The 21669-nt window shown below is 49.7% G+C and overlaps 1 protein-coding gene across 1 annotated transcript in view; it reads right to left on the bottom strand.

Moving 5' to 3' along the window:
- Positions 1-2729: 2729 nt before the first annotated feature.
- CEP250 (centrosomal protein 250) overlaps positions 2730-21669 on the bottom strand; it is a gene marked incomplete at its 5' end in the record, with an annotated part of 30903 nt that continues 11963 nt past the window's right edge. The window contains 17 exon segments of the mRNA XM_080354668.1: positions 2730-3422; positions 4204-4254; positions 4420-4527; positions 4929-5084; positions 8633-11122; positions 12283-12437; positions 14037-14157; positions 14410-14538; positions 14946-15263; positions 15994-16153; positions 17350-17651; positions 18103-18246; positions 18584-18718; positions 19372-19551; positions 19924-20093; positions 20287-20414; positions 20964-21157. Of these exon segments, the coding sequence (XP_080210794.1) occupies positions 3135-3422; positions 4204-4254; positions 4420-4527; positions 4929-5084; positions 8633-11122; positions 12283-12437; positions 14037-14157; positions 14410-14538; positions 14946-15263; positions 15994-16153; positions 17350-17651; positions 18103-18246; positions 18584-18718; positions 19372-19551; positions 19924-20093; positions 20287-20414; positions 20964-21157 (5229 nt within the window). The 3' untranslated portion in view covers positions 2730-3134.

Genomic DNA, 21669 nt, shown 5'->3' with positions numbered 1-21669 from the left:
CGCCAGCTGTAATTCTAAGGAGGCCTTGGCTATCCTAGCTGCCTTCCTACATCCTCTAACAGCAGCCTTATATTCTTCCCAAGCGGCCAGCCCCTGCTTCCATGACCTGTAAACTCTCCTCTCCTGCTTGAGCATACCCAACAGATCCCTATTCAACCACGCAGGCCTCCTGGCTCCCTTCCTTGACTTCCTCCGTGTGGGGATGCTCTGATCCTGAGCGTGGAAGAAGCAATTGCTTGAAAAGGCCAAAGTTAGCCCTGCTGAAGTCCAGGGTTGCAATTCTACTTGCTATTCTGTTCCTGCCACACAAGATGCTGAACTCCACCATCTCATGGTCACTGCAACCCAGGCAGCCCTCAACCTTTACTGCTTCGACCAGACCCTCCTTGTCAGTGAGGATGAGGTCCAGCAGCTCCTCTCCTAGTCGGCTCCTCCACCATCTGCATGAGGAAGTTCTCATCAAGGCACTGGAGGAACCTCCTGGCCTGTGCCTGGCTGGCTGAATGGTCCTTCCAGCAAACATCAGGGAAGTTAAAATCACCCACAACAACCAGGGCCTGTGACTGTGAGGCCACTCTCAGCTGTCTGTAGAGGCCTCATCACCTTCCCCACCCTGATCTGGTGGCCTGTAACAGACACCCACAACAGTGTCACCCCTGCCAGCCTGCCCCTTAATTCTGACCCATACACTCTCAACTCGCTTATCATCCGCTCCTGGGCAGAATTTAGTACCATGAGACATACGTCGCTATTCCTCCAGTCATTCTCCAGCACTTTCTATGCTAGAGTTCTCTGAGACAGCAACTCATTAAATAAGTAAAGTGCTATTTTGCAAGAATATTCCATGCAATACTTCCTCAGCTGCATGACAAAGGCAATGACAGGAACAAACCTCTGCCAGGTAGAATCAGCAGTTGCTCCAGGAGCACAGCCGAGCTGCAGGGAGGGAGATGAGGAGAAGCCACGCGACTTGTGCCTGCAAAGTGCCATAAGAAACTCAAGAGTTGGGAGAGGAACTTCTGAATACCAGAGCTGCTCATTGAGTACCACATTACAAAGCTTCTCCTTGAAAAAACAGGGAAACACAGAGGACTCTGCCTAGAAGTGGTATCAATTATGGCAGATGATGTTCTTTATGTGTTTTCCTCTTCTGTAAGAATTACTACCTCTTCAAATAATGAAAAAGGAAGAAAGGAGCTTTTGGAGCATCAAAGGACTGCAATTCCTGCACTCTACCTCAAACAACCACCCAAAAAGACACTGCTATATGCTGTTCCGCTGGGTTAAGACACATATGAAGCCCCATCTTCAGGATTCTGTCCTCCTAAACATTTTTCACACACAGCCTTCTATGTCAACAAAAAATAAAACTGGCTGAAAGACTGCTGTGGCTAAATGAACACAATCCTCCACAGCGCAGGAAGGGAATCTGATCGTATATTAACACTAATCTTTACATAGAAGGAACAGGGAAGTATCCATTCAGCCACATTTGTTTTCAATTTAAAGTAAATATACACATATACCACTAAAACTATGGATAAGTCTCAACAAGATGAGGATTGTACTGAGGCCATGGGGTGAATATATACACTCAAATACGTACAAACACTTTAAAAAGAAGCATAAACACTTTAAATGGCTCCCAGCTTTCCCCTCAATTTATTTCTTTCTGGTTTAGCTTGGTAAGCATCATGTGAGAATGAAGTGATGAGCCAAGAGCTAAAAACAGTAGCTGAAAAGGACTATAAGAAACAATTTGAGTGAGATATTTAATAAGCAAGTCTTTTAACATTGCCCCAACTTGGCAACATCCACAAACAGCATCGTTTCCTGCCTCTGGTGACAGAATTCAATGGAAACAGCCTTAAAAATTTGTCAAGGTTGTGTTACCACATGGAAACGGCTTAAAGGAGAGAGGAGTGTCAGAAAAGCTGATAGCTTTCAGTTTGGAACAAGAACTATCAATGAGCTTGCCCTGTGCAAAGCAACAACTCCTCCAGTTCTCAGCAGTGATAAGATGCCCGATGGTCTGCAGAAACTCAGCAGGAGCTAAAAATCCACCTTGCACAGAGAGAAGATACTGCCCTGGTTACCTGAACAATGGGAGGGAGAAGAGGACAGAAATGTTCCATCTCCCTGGCTCCAAGAGTCTTGGTCCTGAAGAAACACTGGACCATGCCTGGAAAAATGAAAGCTGTAGATAAATATGCAAAATGCCATACAAAATTTCAAAGCAAACAGAAATCCACATTTTATAAAAAAGAAATTGAGTAATAGTGTATTTTGGAATGACTGCTTTAGATACTTCATGACTATCCCGTTTCCTCTTATCAGTCTTTAATTAAACAGGAACCTCCTTCTTGGTTTCCACCAATACTGTTTCCTTTGACTTCAGCATCCTTGACGAATTCTCCCAGACTTGTAAACTTCTTTCTACATCTCATCAGAAGAGAAACCTGGCTGAGAAAGTTACGTCGGTAGCCTATGAATCTCATGCTCTTAAGAGATGCAAGTGCATTCTCTCATCACAGGGTAACACCTGCTGAAATAGATTCAAACCACATTTCACTTGTGCTTGGCATTCTAAATGTCCTGAGGGTTTTTCAGAAAGTTAAATATCCTTACACCATGGTAATCTTCATGCCCCAAAGACCTCTGAAGGTCTCTTCATCATCTTTATTTGCAAAGTAAGTGCTGTACGTTTCACTTGTTTTAAGGCAAGTTCTCCTTCCTGTCTTTATGCAACATTCACATGTCTGAAGGAACCAGAAACACCAGAAATGCCGAAAAACTGTGTTTGAAAAATAAAATTGTCCACTTGTGAGAAAAATGTTATTTTGTCATTTTGTTTTGTTTCTGGCTTCAAGAATGCTAAATCCTGGTGAGATGATTTTGCTTCCCTTATTGCTGGTTGCATGGATGTTTGTCTATACTTGTACATAACCTTTGGACTCATGTTCTGTTGCTGTTGGTTCCATATTTGTACATATGTACCCAAAGGAGCTGAAAGTTGCTCTGCGCAGTCATTAAGTAAAACAGTAAAACTTTGCATTCCTTTTGGTTTCCCATAATCCTCAGGCACTGAAGGAAACATAATTTGGAAATCAGCCTTTTGCTGTACGCTGGTGCTGTCACCTCGGGTCATCGCTTCTGGTGGGTCTGGCTGTTGAATGCAGTGGCTGTTTCTCAGGACTCTGACGGTCCAGAGAAAGTAGTGCCAAGTTAAGGTTCAGAGACCGATGGAGCTTCAAAGTTTCTGCTTCCAGAACAGCAGCTTTGGGATCCCTGGCCACAGCTGCTAAGGAGGCCGAAAGCTCTTGGTGAAGGTCCGAGAGCTCCCGGCTGGTCTTTGTGCAGCTCTCAATATAGTCTTGCTTGTATTTTCGTTCTTGTGCCAGCTGCTTCTGCAGGAGGGACACCTGAAAGAGGCAAAAGGCTGAGCTCAGCCAAGCCCACGCTGTCAGGATCAGCCGTAGCTCCACGGTACCGGCCGGCAGGGAAGACACGTCCTCTAACTCTAGCCCCAACAAACACTTTGTCACTCTCAATGGGCAGCAACAGGTTCCCAGAGTCACCCTGAACGGAGAGGGAGAGCCCCAGCTGCGCTCAGCTCCTCAGCCACAGCAGCTCTGGGATGTTCCTCTGCCCGCTGTGGAGCGGAGGAGGTGGCAGCGCTGGGAGCAGCGCTCCGGGCTTTGCTGTTTGGGGGAAACAGCTCAGGACAGTGATAAAACAAACATCCATACAGTGCTCAGGTCTGTGGCTCAGTCCTATATTGGGATCACAATCAGCACAGAAGAGCAATACGAGACCAATGAGTGTTTGAAGGCTCTAAGCTCTGGCACTGCCTCGGATCCCTGGAACTCTGACACGATGCAGATATGCTGCTAATTGAGCCACAAGAAAACAGGAGTCAACACGATGAGGAAGACTCAAGGGGATCCCGCTTATATATATAAAATACAAATATTTTCTATTTTCTGTTGAGTTCCAGTTCTTCTCCCACCCTGCCTGACCTTCAGCGGTGTCAGAGCCCAGACCCAGGTGGATGATGTGTCTGGCCGTGGCCAACAGCTGTGTCTGACCCTGCCTGCTGCACTCCCTTCCTGACGCCCAAACCGACCCGGGGCTGCAGCGCTGTGCAAAGCTGTGCCCATCAGTGTGGCCAAGGCAGCTCTGGATGAGTTTCCTGCTCCTCACCTGCTGCTGGAGCTCGGCCACGCGACAAGTGCAGCACGTGTGGGACTCCTCCTGTGAAGAAAACGCAAGGATTTCTTTTTGTCTCCAGTTTAGTCAAAGCCGCGGCCCATATCTGAGTTTTATGAAGTCTCTACTGGGGGCTGCTGCCACTGGGATTTGCCATCGTTCCTCCCTATGGCCAGACCCTCCTGCCACCCAGTGCGATTCTGTTCTCACCTGTCTAGAAGCCGGCACCTCCCGCTGGTCAGAGAGAGACAATCCGCACGCATCTGGCAGCGACCGACCACGGCAACATCTCTTCAGCCTCCTCCGTTCACGTTCCACCTGCACGTTGGGGAGGAGAAAGGGTCACAGACTCGGGCCACCAAACGAGGAGCAGAAGGACCCCTGCACATCAGGGCAAGGAGATTTCTGCTCACAGACTGTCACTTGCACCTGAGAACGTTGGGGCAAAACGCACTCGAAGCAGAATATGGAGGAGAAAGGGCAAGAGAGAGTCCAGTGTGTGTGGATGGGGACACTGGGGCAAGAAGGGGGGTACCCCAGTGAACGTGCATTTGTGGAGGCAACGGGTGCCAGAAGGGAGAGAAAACAGACAGTGAGTGTCCACAGGGGGAGGGGGAGAGGGCAGGAAACCAGCAGAGGACTCCAGAGTGCTGTCTGGGAAACGTGTGGTGTTCCAGAGCACCGGGAGGCTTTGCAGAGGCAGGGAAAGCCTGTTTTACCAGCTCCAGGGTCCTCCTGAGCTCAGCGTTGTATTGCTTCAGCTCCGTCTTCTCCAGTTCCAGCCTTGCAACCGCTCCCTGCAGACATTCCAGCCGCTGCGACAGGCGTCTCTTCTCTGAGAGCCAGGAGAGCCGCTCCCCTTCTGCAGCAGCCTGCTGGGGATTCAGAGAGGAGATGGTGGAGCTGGTGCCACACGCAGGTTACAAGGGCCAGAATGAACAAGCCGGGGAGACTGAGTGGGCTCAGGACCGGACAGGGCCAAGTCCCTTCTTCTCCCCCTGGGCCACGGCCCATAACAGCCCCAAACTCTCTTCCCAGGAGCCCCCCTCAGATCACCTGGGAGAAATGGAGTTGTTTGTTCTGGACATGCTCCCTGCTAGTTTGGTTCGGTGTCCCTCGTTTTGGTTTTGAGAGAGACTGGAAACATTAATTGGCTATTCCAAAGGTCCAGAGTATTTCCAGCTCCCTCTCAGCCATCTCTTTTCTATCATGAAGGCTTCCACATATACTGTTCCTGTTAGGGAAGCTATTTAACATCTTGTTCATCCTCTCTGACCTTCACTGTATATTCTCCTATCTATAGCTCTACTCCCTGTCCTTGCACAACCAAACAATATGCAAGATGTGGGTGAACCATGTGTCGCTGCAGTGATTAAATACTGAGGTTTTGTTCTGTGTTCCCTTTTCCTGTAACATCATCAATACAGAACTGCTCTTTGAAAAGAACGACATTATCAACCAAGGCCTGGGCACCGATCTGAACCTACTCAGGAGCCACCTGCCTCTCGTGGGTTTCTTGAGGATCTGATCCTTGAAGCAACTTCTGACACACCTCTAAACATGGTCTTGCTATTGGCACTGTACTGATCTCATTACCTGATCTTACGCTGTTGTGTACCTGATCCATTAGTATTAATATAGGGATGCAACTGAAGTCTCCCATTGTTTTCGTCTCTCCTATCCTGGTCACTCCATTGCTTCCCATCAACAGATCACAATACCTGTCATTATCGTGATGAGGTTGGTAGTGATATTTTTCGAGGAATGTGTAAATGTATAATGCATAAATACAGTACTTTATCAGTAGCATCTTCGTATGTCTGTACACTAACTTAATGCTAAAAGCGTTGGCAGAGTCCCAGGCAAGTTTGCAGCCCAGACTGTTGCAGCAGCTCCACTGGCAGCACCTGAGCCAGATCACCTGGGACAAATCCACACTCATTTCCCTTCCTGCTTTTGGGGCTGTGTCACAAGTACATCCGGAATGGCAATGAAGCCTTTAACCAGATCACGCAACAGTACCAACTCCATTATTTTAATACAGTAGAAAAGCTGTTCCTAGAAATCTCCATCTCTGAAAGCATCCTCTAAGCACCACTGGTGTCGCTGCTGTTCAGCCATCGGTATAAAACTGTACCGAGTTCCGTACATTAGTGTGGTCAACCATGCCCTTTCCTTGCCGTGGCAAATCCTCCCCAGGACACGCTGGCCAAGCTTGGCCAGACAGGAGAGAACCAACGACCCAGCCCCAGCCGTGGGACTGCAGTTCATTTTATCGTCGAGCTCCGTCGTTCTGTCAGTAGTTCTGGGCTGGGCAGGAAACATTCCAGCAGGTGAACGGTCTCTGGGCAGCCCTGCACAGACAGGCCAGCCCGCTGGCTGCGCTCATGGGGCTTTGGACAAGCAGGTCGTGGAGTTATCACAGAATCACAGACTGGTTGGGGTTGAAGGGACCTCCGGAGATCATCCAGTCCAACCCATCTGCTAATGCAGATTCACTAGAGCAGATCACACAGCATTACGTCCAGGTGGGAGACTCCACATCTGCTCTGGGCAGCCTGTTCCAGGCTCTGGCACCTCACAGTAAAGAAGTTTCTCTTTATGTTTAGACAGAACCTCCTGTGCTTCAGTCTGTGCCCGTTGCCCCCTAATCCTATCATTGGACATCACTGAAAAGAGTCTGGTCCATCTTCTTGACACCCACCCTTCAGATATTTATCAACATAAACAAGATCCCTCTCAGCTTCTCTCCAGCTGAACAGCCCCAGCTCTCTCAGTATCTCTTCATCAGAAAGATGCTCCAGACCCCTGATCATCTTCATAGCCCTTCGCTGGACTCCCTCCAGTAATTCTGGACAAGGACAATTCTTAAACTGGGGAGCCCAGAGCTGGACACAGTAACTCCAGATGTGGCCTCTCCAGGGCAGAGTGGAGGGGGAGGAACAACCTTCCTCCTCATGCACCCCAGGTACCATTGGCCTCTTGGCCACAAGGGCACATTGGTGACTCATGGTCACCCTGTCATCAACCAGAACTCCCAAGACCTTCTCTGCAGAGCTGCTTTCCAGGAGGTCCACCCCAACCTGTACTGGTGCCTGGGGTTGTTCCTCCCCAGGTGCAGGACCCTACACTTGCCCTTGTTAAACTCCATCAGGTTCTCCTCTGCCCAGTCCAGACTGGCCAGGTCTCTGGATGGCAGCACAGCCTACCCAGCCTCTGGTGTGTCAGCCCTTCCTCCCAGTTTGGTTTCATCAGCAAACTTGCTGAGGGTGCCCTCAGTCTCTTCATCCAGGTCACAGATGAACAGGACTGGACCAAACACTGACCCCTGGGGAACCCCAGGGGTTCCAACCAGGCCTCCAACCAGACTCTGCACCATTGATCACAACCCTCTGAGCTCTGCCATCCAACCAGTTCCTGATCCACCTCACCATGCATTCGTCTAGCCCATACTTCCTGAGCTTGTCTATGAAGATGTTGTGAGAGATGGTGCCAAAAGCCTTGCTGAAGTCAAGGTAGACAATGTCCACTGCTCTTCCCTCATCTACCCAGCCAGTCATGCCATCATAAAAGGCTATCAGGTTGGTCAAGCATGATTTCCCTTTGGTGAACCCATGCTGACTACTCCTGATAACCTTAGTTTCCTCCATATGCTTGGAAATGACGCCCAGAGTAAGTTGTTCCATCATCTTTCCAGAGTTGGAGGTGAGACTGACTGGCCTGTAGTTTCCTGGGTCATCCTTCTTTCCCTTTTTGAAGGCTGGAGTGTCACTGGCTTTCCTTCAGTCCTCAAGTACCTCTCCTATTCTCTAAGACCTTTCAATGATGGAGAGTGGCTTTGCAATAACATCTGCCAACTCTCTCAGCACTCGTGGGTGCATCCCATTGGGGCCCATGGATTTGTGGATGTCCAGACTGTCTAAACTATCTCTAACCTGATCCTCCTCAACCAAGCAAAAGTCTTCCTTTTACCAGACTTTCTCTCCTATCTCTAGGGTCTGGGATTCCTGAGAGCCTTTTTTAGCATTAAAGCATTAAAGATGGAAGCAAAGATGGCATTCAGTAACTCTGCCTTCTCTGTGTCATCTGTCACCAGGACACGCTCCTCATTCAGCAGCGCACCTACATTTTCCCTAACCTTCCTTTTGCTGCTGATGTACTTGAAGAAGCCATTCCTGTTGTCTTTGACATCCTTGGCCAGATTTAATTCCAAGTGGAGCTTGGCCTTCCTCGCCACATCCCTGCCTATTCTAATGGCCGCCTTATATTCCTCCCAGGTGGTCTATTCCTTTTTACACATCACATAAACATCGTTCTTCCACCTGAGTTTTGACAGGAATATATATTCCCATGTCTTTATGGGAACCATCTTTAGAATCCTTGAGAGACATTTCAGTTGGCTGGTGGTCCCTCAAGTGCCTACCTGATGGTGAAACCGGTCCGTGTCCCTCTCTGAAACCATATTCTGCAGGACGGCTACTTCTGCCCTCAGAGTCCCAGTGGCCATTTCACTCCTGGTGAGGGCAAGAGTCAGTGCTTGTGCCTTCTCCTGCCATTCCAGTTCTCTGCTTTCCGTCTGCTTCAAAAGAGCAGCCACACGCTCCAGTTCTTCCCCCTTTGCTTTCCTCTCCTCTTCCAGCTCTTGGGTCAGCTCCTTCTGCCTTCTCAAGAGACCGTCTCTCTCCTGGACAACTTGCCTCTTCTCTGCTTCCTCTTCCTCCCACTTTTGGAGTCTCTGGATTTGTTTCTTCAGGGTCTCCCCATCATCTTTCCATCGCAGAGCTGATGTTAATTGTTTCAGGAGGTCACTCTGCCTCCTAAGGTCTTGTTCCCTCCCTTTCAGAGTCTCCTCTAAATACCTGACTCTGTCTCTCTGGTGCTTGAGCTCTTCATCCTTCTTTGGAAGAGTCTGTCGAACATGCTGGAGTTCTTCCTGAAGAGCTCTTATTTCCTCTTCTAATTCTCTTTGCTCACCTTGAACCTTGGTCTCTCGTTCCCTCTCAGGGCAGACTTCTCCCAGGAGCGTCTGCTGCTCTCTGTGGTGTCTAACCTCTTCAGTCTTCTGGCTTAGCCTGACCTGGAGATTCTGCAGGGTCTTCAGTTCTTCTTCATTGTCTTCATCCCTCTTCCTCATCACTTCCTCAAGCAGATTGACTTGCTTCTGGCATGATGTTAGAGCTATTTTCATGTTTTCTTCACAAAGCTGGAACATGTTAATTTGCTCTGTCTGCTGAAGGAACTCCAAACAGTTCTCCTTTACTATTTGGCTCATTTTGTCTAGATCCTGCTGCAGACTCTGAGCCTGCTTGCCTTTCAACTCCTTCTGCTCTTGAAGATCCTGGACATGTTCTTGCAAAGACACTATCTCTTGATCTCTAGCTTCTAAAGAAGATTCAGCACATTCTAGTTTTTGCCTTATGGCTTTGGTCTGCATCGCTGCCTCCTCCTTTTCCTGCTGAAGCTTAGAGACAGCCCCCTCCAGAACCTCTATCTTGCTTTCTCTTTCTTTTAGAGTCACTTGCGTTGCTTGAAGATTTCTTTGCTCACCTTCACGCTGTTTCTCCTTTTCCTTGTATGCCTCACATTGCTCTCTAAGTGATAAAATTTCTTGCTCTTGTTCCCTTAGTGCCACTTGAAGATGATGCAGAATTTCCTTCTGCTGTTCAGAGTCTTGTTCTTGATTTTGGAGGGTCTCAATCACTTCCTTCTGAGATTCAATCAGGAAATCCTTTTCTTTCAGTATTGCCTTAGTGTATTCTATGTCTCTGTGTAAGACATTCATCTGTTTTTCTGTTTTTTCCTCATAGCTCCTTCTTTGTTGCTTTTGGATGTCTATGAGTCTGTCCTTTTCTTTTAAGGTTTCTAAGGTCTGCTCCAGTTGGTCATGGACAGTCCTTAACTGCATTTCCATGACTTCTTCAGCTTCCTGGCTTTGCTTTTGTTGTGACTCAAGTTCTTCATCTTTTTTAGTTAAAAAAAGTGTCATCTTTTCTACTTGGCCATGAAGCTCTTGCAGGCGCTCCTCTTGCTGTTCCTTGTACTGCTGCAAGAGTCTTAACTGATCCCTTTGAGAATCACACTCGCTCTCTCTGTCCTTAAGAACTGCCCTCAGGTGTTCAAGGCTCGTGTGCAGAGATTTTGCCTGTTCTCTCTCTGCTTCCAGTTCTTGGATCTGCTGAGTCAGAGATGTAAGCTCTGATTTTTTTACCTTCAAGTTTTCTTTCATATGATCAAGATCCACGAGCAGATTTTTCACTTGTGATGCACCATGTTGTTCTAGAATCATTATTTTCCCCTCCTGGAATTGGATCTCCTGGTCTCTCTCCTCCAGCTCTTTGGTCATTTTACTGACAACAGTCCTCTGCGATTCTAATTGCTTCTCCAGCTCCGCTATCAGTTCTTGCTGGGATCTGATCTCCTGGTCTCTCTCCTCCAGCTCTTTGCTCATCCCACTTACAACCGTCCTCTGCAGCTCCTGCTGCTTCTCCAGCTCCTGGATCTGGTCTTGCTGGGATTGCAACTGCTGGTTTTTCTCTGCCATGTCCTTCATAACCTGATCAAGAGCAGTTCTCTGCATTTCTTTCTGCTTTTCCAGCATTCTCACCTGTTCCCGGTACAACTGTGTTTCTCCCTCCCTCTCTGACAAAACGGCATTCATACGAGTGAGAGTCTCCTGCAAAGCTTTTCCCTCTGCTGCCTCTTGCTGCAGCATCTGCATTTTCTGCCACTGCGTTTCCACCTCCTCATTTTTCATTTTTAAGATAGACAAAGTAGTTTGAAGTTCTTGTTCAAGGCAGTGGTTCATATCTGCTGCTGTGTTTGCTCGGCTCTCAGAGGCTGTGACTGACTCCTGGAGACGTTCTCTCTCCCATACCAGCTTTTCTTTAGCTGCTTCCAGCCTGTCCCGTTCATGCTGCAGAACAGCAAGAAAAAGATCAAGTCATTCCACCTGTCGGTGTTTGCTTTTCCTACTGGGTTTGCACTCCTGTTCAGTGCCAGCCCAGGGCTGCCCGCTCTCTCCTGCCTCTCGGGGTGTTCAGACCTTTCCTGCACCTCCAGCTCAGGCTTTCCCAGCTCGCTCAGCCTGTCCCACCTTCCTCTGTGCCCTTCCCTGACCCTCCTCCAGCTCCAGTGTGTTCTGCTGGGGAGGAGCCGCCTGAGCTGAAGCCAGGATGCACTTTAGTGCATTTTGGGGGGGTTTGTTTGGCCCTCCACTGCACGGAGATTTCATGGCACCTTCCTCTGGAACCCCACTGTCCCCTCTTGAAGGAGTAATGGCCAGATCACAGTCTGTCATTCTGTGTTTGAAATCAGGACTGGTTTTCCCCTGGCAGACATACATATTCAGCTGGATCCGCACTTCCGTTTTTCAAATTTCTGTATTATTTCCTTACTGTCTGCTCTCAGCTGGGCAATGTTGAACAGCTTTCTATTATTAGCAAACTTTGTCTTCTCCCCGCTTTTTCCAGATCAAGATATGTAGAAATCTAACTAGGGATTTGGACACAAATAAATGCCCAAACCATGCAATGTAAATAGAGAGAAGTTTGAAAATTACTTGGACTTAAGCATCAAGGGCAGAAATCTTCAGAACTGAGGAAAATAAACACCCTGAATCATAACTGAGTTTTTATGACTAGGGCATCTTTTTCCACTTATTCAGAAGAACACAACTGGAAAAGTGAAACCAAAAAACAACCACTGGTATAAACTATATTCTTCTGCTCTTTTCACGGTCTGTGGTGTCTCCACATAGTCTGTGATGCTGGTCATCTTCATGACCTCTCCTTCCTGACTGTTTTCTTTCCCAAGGTGATGACCCTGCTATCTCAGCTCCAGGGCCTGGCAAGAAAGCAACAGTCTGGGAAACAAGGAATGATGAGTGGAAGGAAGGGGACAATGGGGGAAACTTGGTCAGCATCTGAGTACTCTGTAGCTTCTAAGATTTGGACAGAACCTGTACACGACCACCCAAAATAAGCTCTCCACTGGAAAAAGCTGCTCCTTAGACTTATTAACAGAAGGCCAAAAAATATGTAAGAAATGGCCCTTTACAGCATCTGCCAGCCTCACCACGACATCCTTTCTTTGCTTCTCAGTGCTCTCGAGTTTCCTTTCCAAAGATGCCACCTCTTGATGCAGAGTCACAGCCGCCTCCTTTAGAGCAGCAGCCTCTTCCTGCAGGGCAGCTTCTAGAGAGTTCTTCTTGCATTCTGCCATCTGTGTCTCTGAAGCAGAAAAGGTGAAGGAGAAGGTGAAAAGCAAAGCAAAACCAAACTGATTTGCATCCTACAGAGAAAACACCATTTTCTTAACTCTCTGTCTGTATTTTCCAGGCCCTAAGCCCACAACGACTCTCAAAGCGGACATAAATAAAGAAAACTTTCAGGCAGAGAAAAAAAGAAGAATGAAAGTGTTAGAAGAATACAAAAAACATGTTTGCTCTTCTGCCTGTTGAAAGGCCAGAGCTAAGGGTGCACAGCACATCACCCACTGTGTTAGAAGCAGGTTGAACCGACATAGATGAAACCAGGACAGAGACAACAGGTGAGGGTCAGATCTAGTGTCCTAAAGGAAAAAGAAGCAAAAGTGAAGACTGACTATGACACAGTTAATTGACCAGGAAGACTCAGGAGATGTTAGAGAAAAGAACAGATGTCAATGGTGTGCTTGACGATGCACTTTGGTATTTGTCCAATATAATGCCAGGGGAATACGTTGTGCACTGGCAGAAAAAAGAAGAAAGGAAATATTCAGTGATATTAGGACAACAGCAAGGCAAGAACAATGGAGCATCACGCCAGACCTGAAACCAGAAGGACTACAGATAGACAGGATCTAAAACTAAACTAATAGCTGAAACTAACTGACAGGGACTAAAGAGGGAAAGAACTAAATGGACAGGCAGGATCCATCCAGCGGCAGAATTTGAAGCATATAAGCTGTTAGCATATGTAACGTATGTAGTAAAAACTACAGATGTTCCAGAAAAAAGTGATGATCTAAAGCCTGGAAAACTCTCCTGTAAAGAGTTTGAAAAATGATCAGCAGTTCCATCTCAGAGAGGGATCTTAAAGAAATACTGAACAGGTAAAGGCGCGACATGAGCAAGCGAGAGCCTGTGGGAAGGCAATGAGCCAAGCCCGCACCTCCCTGTTCCCGTCATCTGAGACAAGGAAAACCGTCCTGATGTGGAGAGTGGGAAAGCAGTGAGAGAGGAAGGAGCAGGGATGCCTGTCCAGATATGATATAGAGAGGCAAACAGCCCCAGAGGCTCTGGGATGGCCTGGAGAGGAAGAGGCGACTAGTTACACGTGAAAAGCTGTTTATAGATAAACCAAATGTGAACACGTTAGCAAAGGCATAAGTAAGAAGTGGCTACGGAACAGACACCAAATCAATATCAGCAAGAAAACAGTAAGAAAGATGCAGTAGCACTAGGTACCAGAGAACCAGGAAAAGCAGCAGCGGAAGCGATGCAGTTAACACAGGAGCTCAACACTGAACTAATCCTCTGTGAATCTGCCGTGTAAGAGGCAAAGGAAGTCAATAACAACACAGCTTTTGGCAACTTGGTGCTTGCAAAGAGCATATGGAGGAAAGATGCTGTGAGGCATCAAGCTACACGTACTGAGCAGTGACACGCGACCCAAAAGGCACCACCTGGGTACATGTATCACCAGGAGCACAGCTGGGTGCTCTGCCAGCCACTGCATCTTTCTTCTCCTCTTCCCACCTCCAGGCACTGCCCTTTTCCACTGTGTGGTATCAGAGATCCTGCTGCTGAGAAAGGACAGGGCCAGCAGGTTGGAAAGGAGAAGCCGTACCTTCCCGGCTTTGAGCCAGCTGTGTCTGCAGCTCCTGACTGTGGGCACTCAAATGGTCCCTCTCCGCTTGCCTCTTGCTCAGCTCCAGCTCCAAGTCCTGTATCTTCTGCCTTGCATCATTCTGCAAGAAGAGAAGAATCATTTCCCAGAGCCACTGCTGGCAGGAGACGAAGAGGCACAAACACTAAGGCAGAAATAGCCAAGGTGGGAGAGGGCAGCTGGACAGTAATGGTAGATGTGATCAGGATTGTCCCTTCTCCCCATGGCAAGCCAACGCAGCCTACAAGAATTTACATCCGCTCCGGCTTGGGCACTCGGCCTGTCTGTTCAGTCCAGCAGGACTGGATTTCTGGGTGCGCTAGATACACGTTACCAGATCTTGCTGAGTCTGCTTCAGGTGCTGACGCAGGTCTTGTAGGGCTGCTGCGACGCTGTCCACTGTGAGCTCTGCAGGGAAGCCCCTGGCCTGAGAAACATCACCCTGTTCTGAAGAAAGAAGCCATTCTGTTCCAAGCTTTAATGGAAGGGTCTCCAGCAAACAAGGCTGCTCTATATCCAGGAGAAGGTGGTAGTGCCTTTGACATCATTCTAGAGCTCACATTACAGCAAAACATGTGCCACAGGCACTTATTCTGACGACCACTACTGTCAGCGCTGCCTCAAAGAAGAACGTGCATGCCCTATGACTGATGTGACTTGTGCCCTGTTTCATTTTGATGCTGGTCATTTCTCCATGTGCAAACATGGACTTGTCTCTCTGCAGGGATGTCAGGCTTTCCAGACTTCCCAAGGCTTGAGTCAGCCTATACTGAAAGGATGTGTCTAACATATCAGGATAACAAAGAACCACTCCTCCCTCCGCCTGCTCTCCTGTCCATGCTCTAGAGATGTGCTCACCCGCCTCCCACACTTGCCTGAACTCTCAGTGACTAAGTCTCTGCTGTCACAGATCATGTGGTGCAGAACCAAGTGCAGCTTGTCCAGCTGCGATCGGGCTTCCCGGTGGGCACCGTCCGCCTGCTGGCACGCCGTGGCCAACGCCTTCGCTCTGTTCTCTGTGCTACAAAGCCTCAAATGCAGATCAGACATCTCAGCCTCCAACATGCGCAAAGAGTCCCTCAAGCACTGTTCGCCCGCTCGGGACTCCTCCAGATCCTGTACCAGCTGCTTCTCTCGAGTTGCCAGGGCAGCCTCCTTCTCCAAAACCACATCCTGCAGTGACCGCACCTGTAACACAGACACACGGAGCCTGAGGAACAGCACAATGAAGGAGAAATTCCTTCAAGCAAAAACCACCCAGGAAACAGAAGGCACCAAGCCAAGGATTCCAGCTGAGCAAAATAAGCTAGAAACAGGCATCTGGAGGCTTAAGGAGACAAAAGGAAGTTCCCCCATTCCTAAAGGAATGGTTGAACTGTCTGGCTTTCCTGCTTTACAACCTCAGAAATGAAGGTAGAGGGGAGGGTGGGAGTCTGTGTGAGAGGAGGGTGAGGGTGGATGGTGGGCAGGCTGAGGTGGCAGATTGAGCATCTCCGCATGGAGAGCGGGGCTGCCAGGGATGGGTGGGGGACTATCGGCACCCTTGCTGGTGCATCTGCAAAATGACAGAGGAACTGGCTGAGATGGAAGTGCCTTCCACAGACTGCGATAGCCGCTTCTGTTTCACCAGATCGCCCAGTGCCCAACAGAGGCAGAAACACCATCTGGGGATGACATTCGTAACAGATCCTGAGAAGCTCCAAGGGAGTCTTCTGTTTCTCCTCAGAGATTTAATGCTGTGAACCACGAGAGAACAGGGGAAAACAGGCAGAAGAGAGCAGATCCAGCCGTGACCTCAATGTGCAGAGTCTCTGGGCAGAATACAGAAGAAGCATATGTTGTTGGGAGGGGAAGCAAGTTGAGGCCTACAAGCTGAAGGTGGTACTCTGTCCCTGGAGAAGAGGATGCTGTAAGTCACCTGGTTGTTGAGCTCTTGTATTTCTCTTCTGTGGTCTGAATGGAGCTGCTGAGCCTGGTGAAGAGCAGAAAGAAGCTGAGAAACCTCTTTGTGCTGGGCAAGGCTGTTTTCTTCCAGGGTTCTGAGGCTCAGTTCCTTCTCTTCCAGAGACAGAGTCAGCCTGAAAGAGAGAGCATGCAACTCATTACTGCATGATACAACATTTAATAAACTCATAGGACTTCCAGGACCAAGGGGGTGCTTTGTCTGCTGAGGTTTGTCTAAATAAAGAGGCTGCTTGTTCAGTCCTGTGCCAAGCTGCCAGTCACACCCCATCGCGTGCCCACGACACTTGTTCCCACAGAAGAAAAGTGAATTACTGGCTAAACACCCTATCTTTTCTGAAATGGGAATGTGAATATAAACATAACAAGGTCTTGAAATGAAAACATTGGGGAAGAGGAAAATGTTTCTGTTGACTAATGAGACTCCAAGGGAGAGGTTTTGTCAATAATGAAGAGACATTTTCTTCCCCCACCTGTGTGTCCTGATAGAACAGCAGTAACTGACAGCAAGGTGATCTTTGGGGAGTTACGTCAGATGTGCCAGCACCCATTTTACTTTCGGCTAGAGAAACAAAGGCTGATACTAGAAATGGTGATGGAGGCTTGGAGGATGCAGGATACCTCACAGGCGAAGCAAGAGTGCAGTGCCTTTTATTTCTCTGCTTCAATACAGATCTGTGTTAAAGATTGGCAGGACTTTGCCAGGTGAAGTCACCTACCTACACTTGCTCTTCTTTCTTGCATTCCTTGGACAGTCAGTAGCACCTGTAACTGTTGAGGCTCTTTTGAGGAATGAGGAAACAGATGGCAATAAGAAACACTCCTGTTTCTTGTGGGCCTCACAGGGGAATCTGGCTTAGTCCAAAATCATGGGTTTAGGATGGCTTCTGCCAAGCAAAGGGATCAGGATGGGAGACGGATACAGATCCCGAATGTTTAAAGTTTACTGGACCCAAGGTGGAGCTGATGGATCTATCTAGCTCATTATACTGCAGCTCATCCCATCTCCTTTGGTGTGTTTCAGGTTTGAAACCCCTGCAAGTCTCATGTAACAGTATTAACATGCTAAACTAACAAAAGAACATCTCCTTTTAAGGAAAGGACTACTCCAAAAGCCATTTTTTCAGAAAAACTGTAAGTAAAAGATTAAAGGAAAACAAAACAAAAGACAACATCCAGAGAATGAAACATCTGCATGGATAGTTCAGAACTCTGCTTTGTGGGAAATGTTGCCAGGGCCACTTGTAAATGCAAACATCTGAAAGAAAGAATCCACTAAACAAAATGGAGAGTCTCAAGTGCTTTCATCTACCTGGCTTTGTCACTCTCTAGAACCTTCAACGAAGCCTGAAATTCCGTGTTGTGACGCTCAACTTCTTCCCATCGACTCCTTTCCCCCTCCAAGGACTGCAGACGCACTTGCAGCTCCTTGTTCTGATGTTCTGCCTCCTCCCACTGACTCCTCTTCTCCTCCAGGATCTTCTGGAGGTGCTCAACCTCCAGCGCGTTCTGCCTTGACAGTTGCTGTGCCTCACTCAGATCTTGCTGAGCTTTGCAGACAATCACTCGCTGGGTCTCTTCGGAGGCTGCAAGCTGAGCTTTCAACTCTTCCACCTAAGATAAAATATAACAAAGCAGTCAAAGACTACAGCTTGTCCCTGTCAGCCATACCATGTACTGTGAGGAAAGGGAAAGAACAACTTCAAATTTCACCCTGTCTTGACAATACCAGATTCACAACGGATAGAGCTGACTTGCTTAAACATCTAAGTGGGCCAGCATATTCATCTAAAAAAACACCTTAAAAAACAAGGCCAGAAGTAACAGGCCAGCAGAAATCCATTTTGACGATCGCTAGCACAGGCAAACGCACCAGCCTGTCTGTCGAGGGCAGCAGCTGAGATTCACCTGACCAGCCAGTCTCCTTCGGACCAGCCGAGATGGAGCCCATGGGCCAGTGCAGGCAGAGGGACTGCCCCATCAGCCTGCTGCTCTGCCATGAGAAGGCAAAGAGTGGAGAGACCACCTGCTTGATAAGCGGAGTATCTACTGCTGCCTCAGTCACCTGTTTTTGTAGAGCATCCCTCTGCTGCAGAAGCACTTTCATTTCCTCTTTGGCAGTTTGGAATTCTACCTCATCCCTCTTCTCCATTGCCCTGATCTTGCTCTGAGCTTCCTCCAGCTCTGCTTGCAGCTTTTCTGTGACATTCTGTGAACACGAATGGAGAGCAAGTTACTGGAACCTGCCATTAGGTCCAGCTTTTTCCTCTTCCTGCCTAAAAATCCCATTCATTCAGCCACTTCTTTCTGCTTTTCTACCCAGCGCTGCTTGCACTGTCACCCTCCTTCCTCTTGCTCCTCTCTGGAGCTGACCAGGCTCTGTGCTTTCAGTGCCTGCAGCAGTCCTTGCCTGCTCAGTCCCAGCACTGAGCTTTTCTGTCCTTCCTGCTGCCCTTCCCTCTCTTCCCTGGCTCTCTCAGCCCCTCTCAGCTCACGCCCTGTTGCCAACGGCCTGTTCCTTCAACACCCCAACCAGGCAGACTCACCTGCCCCTTCTCTCGCTGCTCTTTCATCTGCTGCCTGAGCTGCTCTACCCGCTGGCAGGCGTCTGTGAGCTCTCCCTGAGTCTGGAGGAGCGTCTCCAGTAAAGAATTCTTCTCACGCTCCTTTTCCAGCGCGGCCTGCACAGAAATAAAGGGCAGACGGGTTTAAACTTCCCTCACAAAAGGTCTGTGCCAAGACTCCAAGGCCGACGGGCTCACATGTTCTCTGGGCGCTGTGCTGCTGCTCTCCTGGGTCATTCTCTGCCCACGGGGAGACGCGGCTTCCTAAGGGACACTGGCAGAATAAACAGGGGCCCTCCGGGACTGAATCCACAACAAACTCTTAGTCAGCTCACAAGAAAACGTGTGGCATTTCTCAAGTGTCTCGCCTTGCTGGTGAGGGGATCCCTCATCTTCTGCTGCTCCTGTTTGCCTTTCCATGGTGGCTTTTGCCCCCAGTCAGCAGCAGAGAAAATGCAAGGCTGCCAGAGGGCTGCAGCCAGAGCTCCTTCAGAAAACTCATGGATTGTGAGTGGGGTTGGGTGAAAATCAGTTCAGTTTTAGGGTACTCAGTAGACTTTGGATCAGAACTGCCATTGCAGGGACACTCGGTCATCTCCGAGCGCTGCCCTGTCCTGTCAGTACCTGCAGACACAGCTGGGGGTTCTGCTGTCCCTGGGCACTCTGCACACAGGACCTTGGGCAGGACACAAGCGCTGCCAGTGGCCCCAGCCATCTCCCACAGCTCCAGCCTCGCAAGAACACACCAATTCTCCCTTCTCAGCCTTTACCTCTCGCTCAGCATTTTCACGTCTGGTTTGTTCCTCTTGTTGTTGAGCTTGCACGGCAGCAACTTTCTGCTCCATGTCCAACAGCTGCTTCTCGTGCTCCCTCTCTGTCTCTGCCTTCTCCTGTTGCCATCGCTCCAGCAGCTCCTGCAGCTCTGACTGGTGCCCTTCCCGCGCGCGTGCCTGAGGACGGGAGGAAAACACTTCAGGATGGAGCCCTAGCCAAGCTCCTCAAAACATGGGGAGCTTCACCCTCCTTTGGGGTTCAGGCCCAAAGAAAACCCCTCTGTCCACCCAGAAAGCGCAGCAAGAAAGGAACAAAGTTCCCGTGACTGCAGCTGGCAGGAGGGTCAGGACTCTGCCCCATGGGAGACGGGAGGCTGGTAAGAGCCCCCCTGTGCTGCCACGCTCTGGGTGGGACCCCCAACCTGCCCTTGAACTCATCTCACGCCCACACTCAATCTGTGGCTGCATTTCCTGTCCCAGCACAGTCCTGTGGGCTCCACGTGCCTTCGAGTACGAGCTCAAGGAATTAAAACGCCTCTTGTTTCCTACCAGGTCTTGCAGAAGCCTCTGTATTTCTGCTTCGTGATCGCTCTGCCGAAGTCTGAGGGTGTCGTCATGCTGCTGTTCTCTCCGCAAGAGCTGTTGTGCCGCGTTCTCCCGTTCCTGCCTCAGGAGAGATCTCTCTGCTTCCAGTTCACATTGAAGACACTTCACTTCCCCTGCAAACCCCACAAATGGCAAGAGTCAGAGTCTACCCAGACCCTGGTTCTGGCCTTCAGCCCTTGGAGTTTCAGTGCTGGAGGGGCCTATTCCAGCTCCTTCACTCCTCGCAAGCACTGCGGACAGAGAGCTGGTTTTATACCATCTTGTCTAGGCAGGGGATCAGCAGAAACAAAGCACATGGGGCATCACCTTGTATCACGTCCTTGGCCTGCGTGACGATGTGAAGTCGCATCTCCAGCTGACTCCGGGCGATCTCCAGCTGGGATACGCGCTGCTGAGCCTCAAACAGGTTGCGCTCCAGGGTCTCCTTCACCGGCCTGCAGGTTGTGGACACGGAGAGAAATGAGCTTCTTGCTCCTGACACCCACAGGGAGGGATCCCAGTGACAAGTGGTTCAAGTTCCCTGCCCCTGAGAACGGAAAAGGGGTTGCATGGCCACCTGTGTACAGAAAACATATTTCTACCATTTAAAACAGCAATGCGGGCCCCTCTGAGGGAACGCCCAGGCTTTCCTTAGGACCCAGCGTAACACAGCAAGCCCAGCCGAATTTCATCTCGACAGCCAAATCTGAAATGGCTGCTGCCTGATGGATGGCACACAGGTAGCAGTTTTCCTGACAACGGCTGTGCCAGCCAGCAAAAGCCCAACCTCTGCTCACAGGTGCATCCCATCAGCACTTCCAATGGCTCTGCAGGGGGACACCATAAGCGGGTTTTTTTCCCCTCAAGATTCTTCCCTGTTCTGTCCCTGGAAGGTGAGAACATCCGCAAAGCACAGAGGACGCAAGAAAGCCCCGTGCAACGCTGACCAGCTCTGTAATTGCCGACAGCGAGTCATGTCCTGCCCAGGGTTCCTCCCCCTTTACCTGGCCTCTGCCAGCTGCTCGGAAAGGCCTTGTCTGTCCCGCTCCACGGCTGCCAGGCGCAGCTCCAGGGCAGCCTTCTCCTGCACCAGCACCTCCTTCTCTGCGGACACCTTGGCCAGCGCGAGCCCTTGGCGAGAGGACTCCTGGCGCAACCGCTCCAGACCAGTGCTGGCCGACTCTTGCTGCCGGGACACCTGGAACGGGACAAACCGCAGCTGGAGCCCTTTCTGTGCAGCTGTGTGCAGAGCAGCCAGCGCCGCTGGCCAGCGGGCGGGAGGAGAAAGAGCTCCTGTCCCGGGGGCTCCCAGTGTGACAGCAGCTGCTGGTCCCGCACCCAGAGCCTGGGCTGCCAAAAGGCGCTGGCCCCGCTCACTGGCAAGTGATGTGCAAGGCCAGACTGGGCTGCCTGGGACCAGCTGTGGCCTCCCCAGTGCAGGGGACGGTCCCTGCCCTGCTCCTGCTGGCCACACCAGTGCTGGAACAAGCCAGGCTGCTCTTGGCCTTCTTGGCCACCTGGGCACACGCCGGCTCACGTTCAGCCGCTGCCGACTGGATTCTGCCGCAGAAAAAGGATTCAGAGCTACACAGTTTGTTCCTTTTGCCACAGGAGACAGGAGTCGCCCCGCTCTGATCCACAGACAACACGATCACCGCTTTGCAGCTCAGCAAAAGCCACAGAAGAGGCCAACACGGACCAGTGGATTAA

The sequence above is a fragment of the Nesoenas mayeri genome (genome assembly GCF_963082525.1).
Source record: "Nesoenas mayeri genome assembly, chromosome: 16".
In the NCBI taxonomy this organism is placed as follows: Eukaryota; Metazoa; Chordata; class Aves; order Columbiformes; family Columbidae; genus Nesoenas; species Nesoenas mayeri.
The sequence above is the reverse complement of the archived record's forward strand: the minus strand, read 5'-3'. Positions and strand labels throughout refer to the sequence as shown.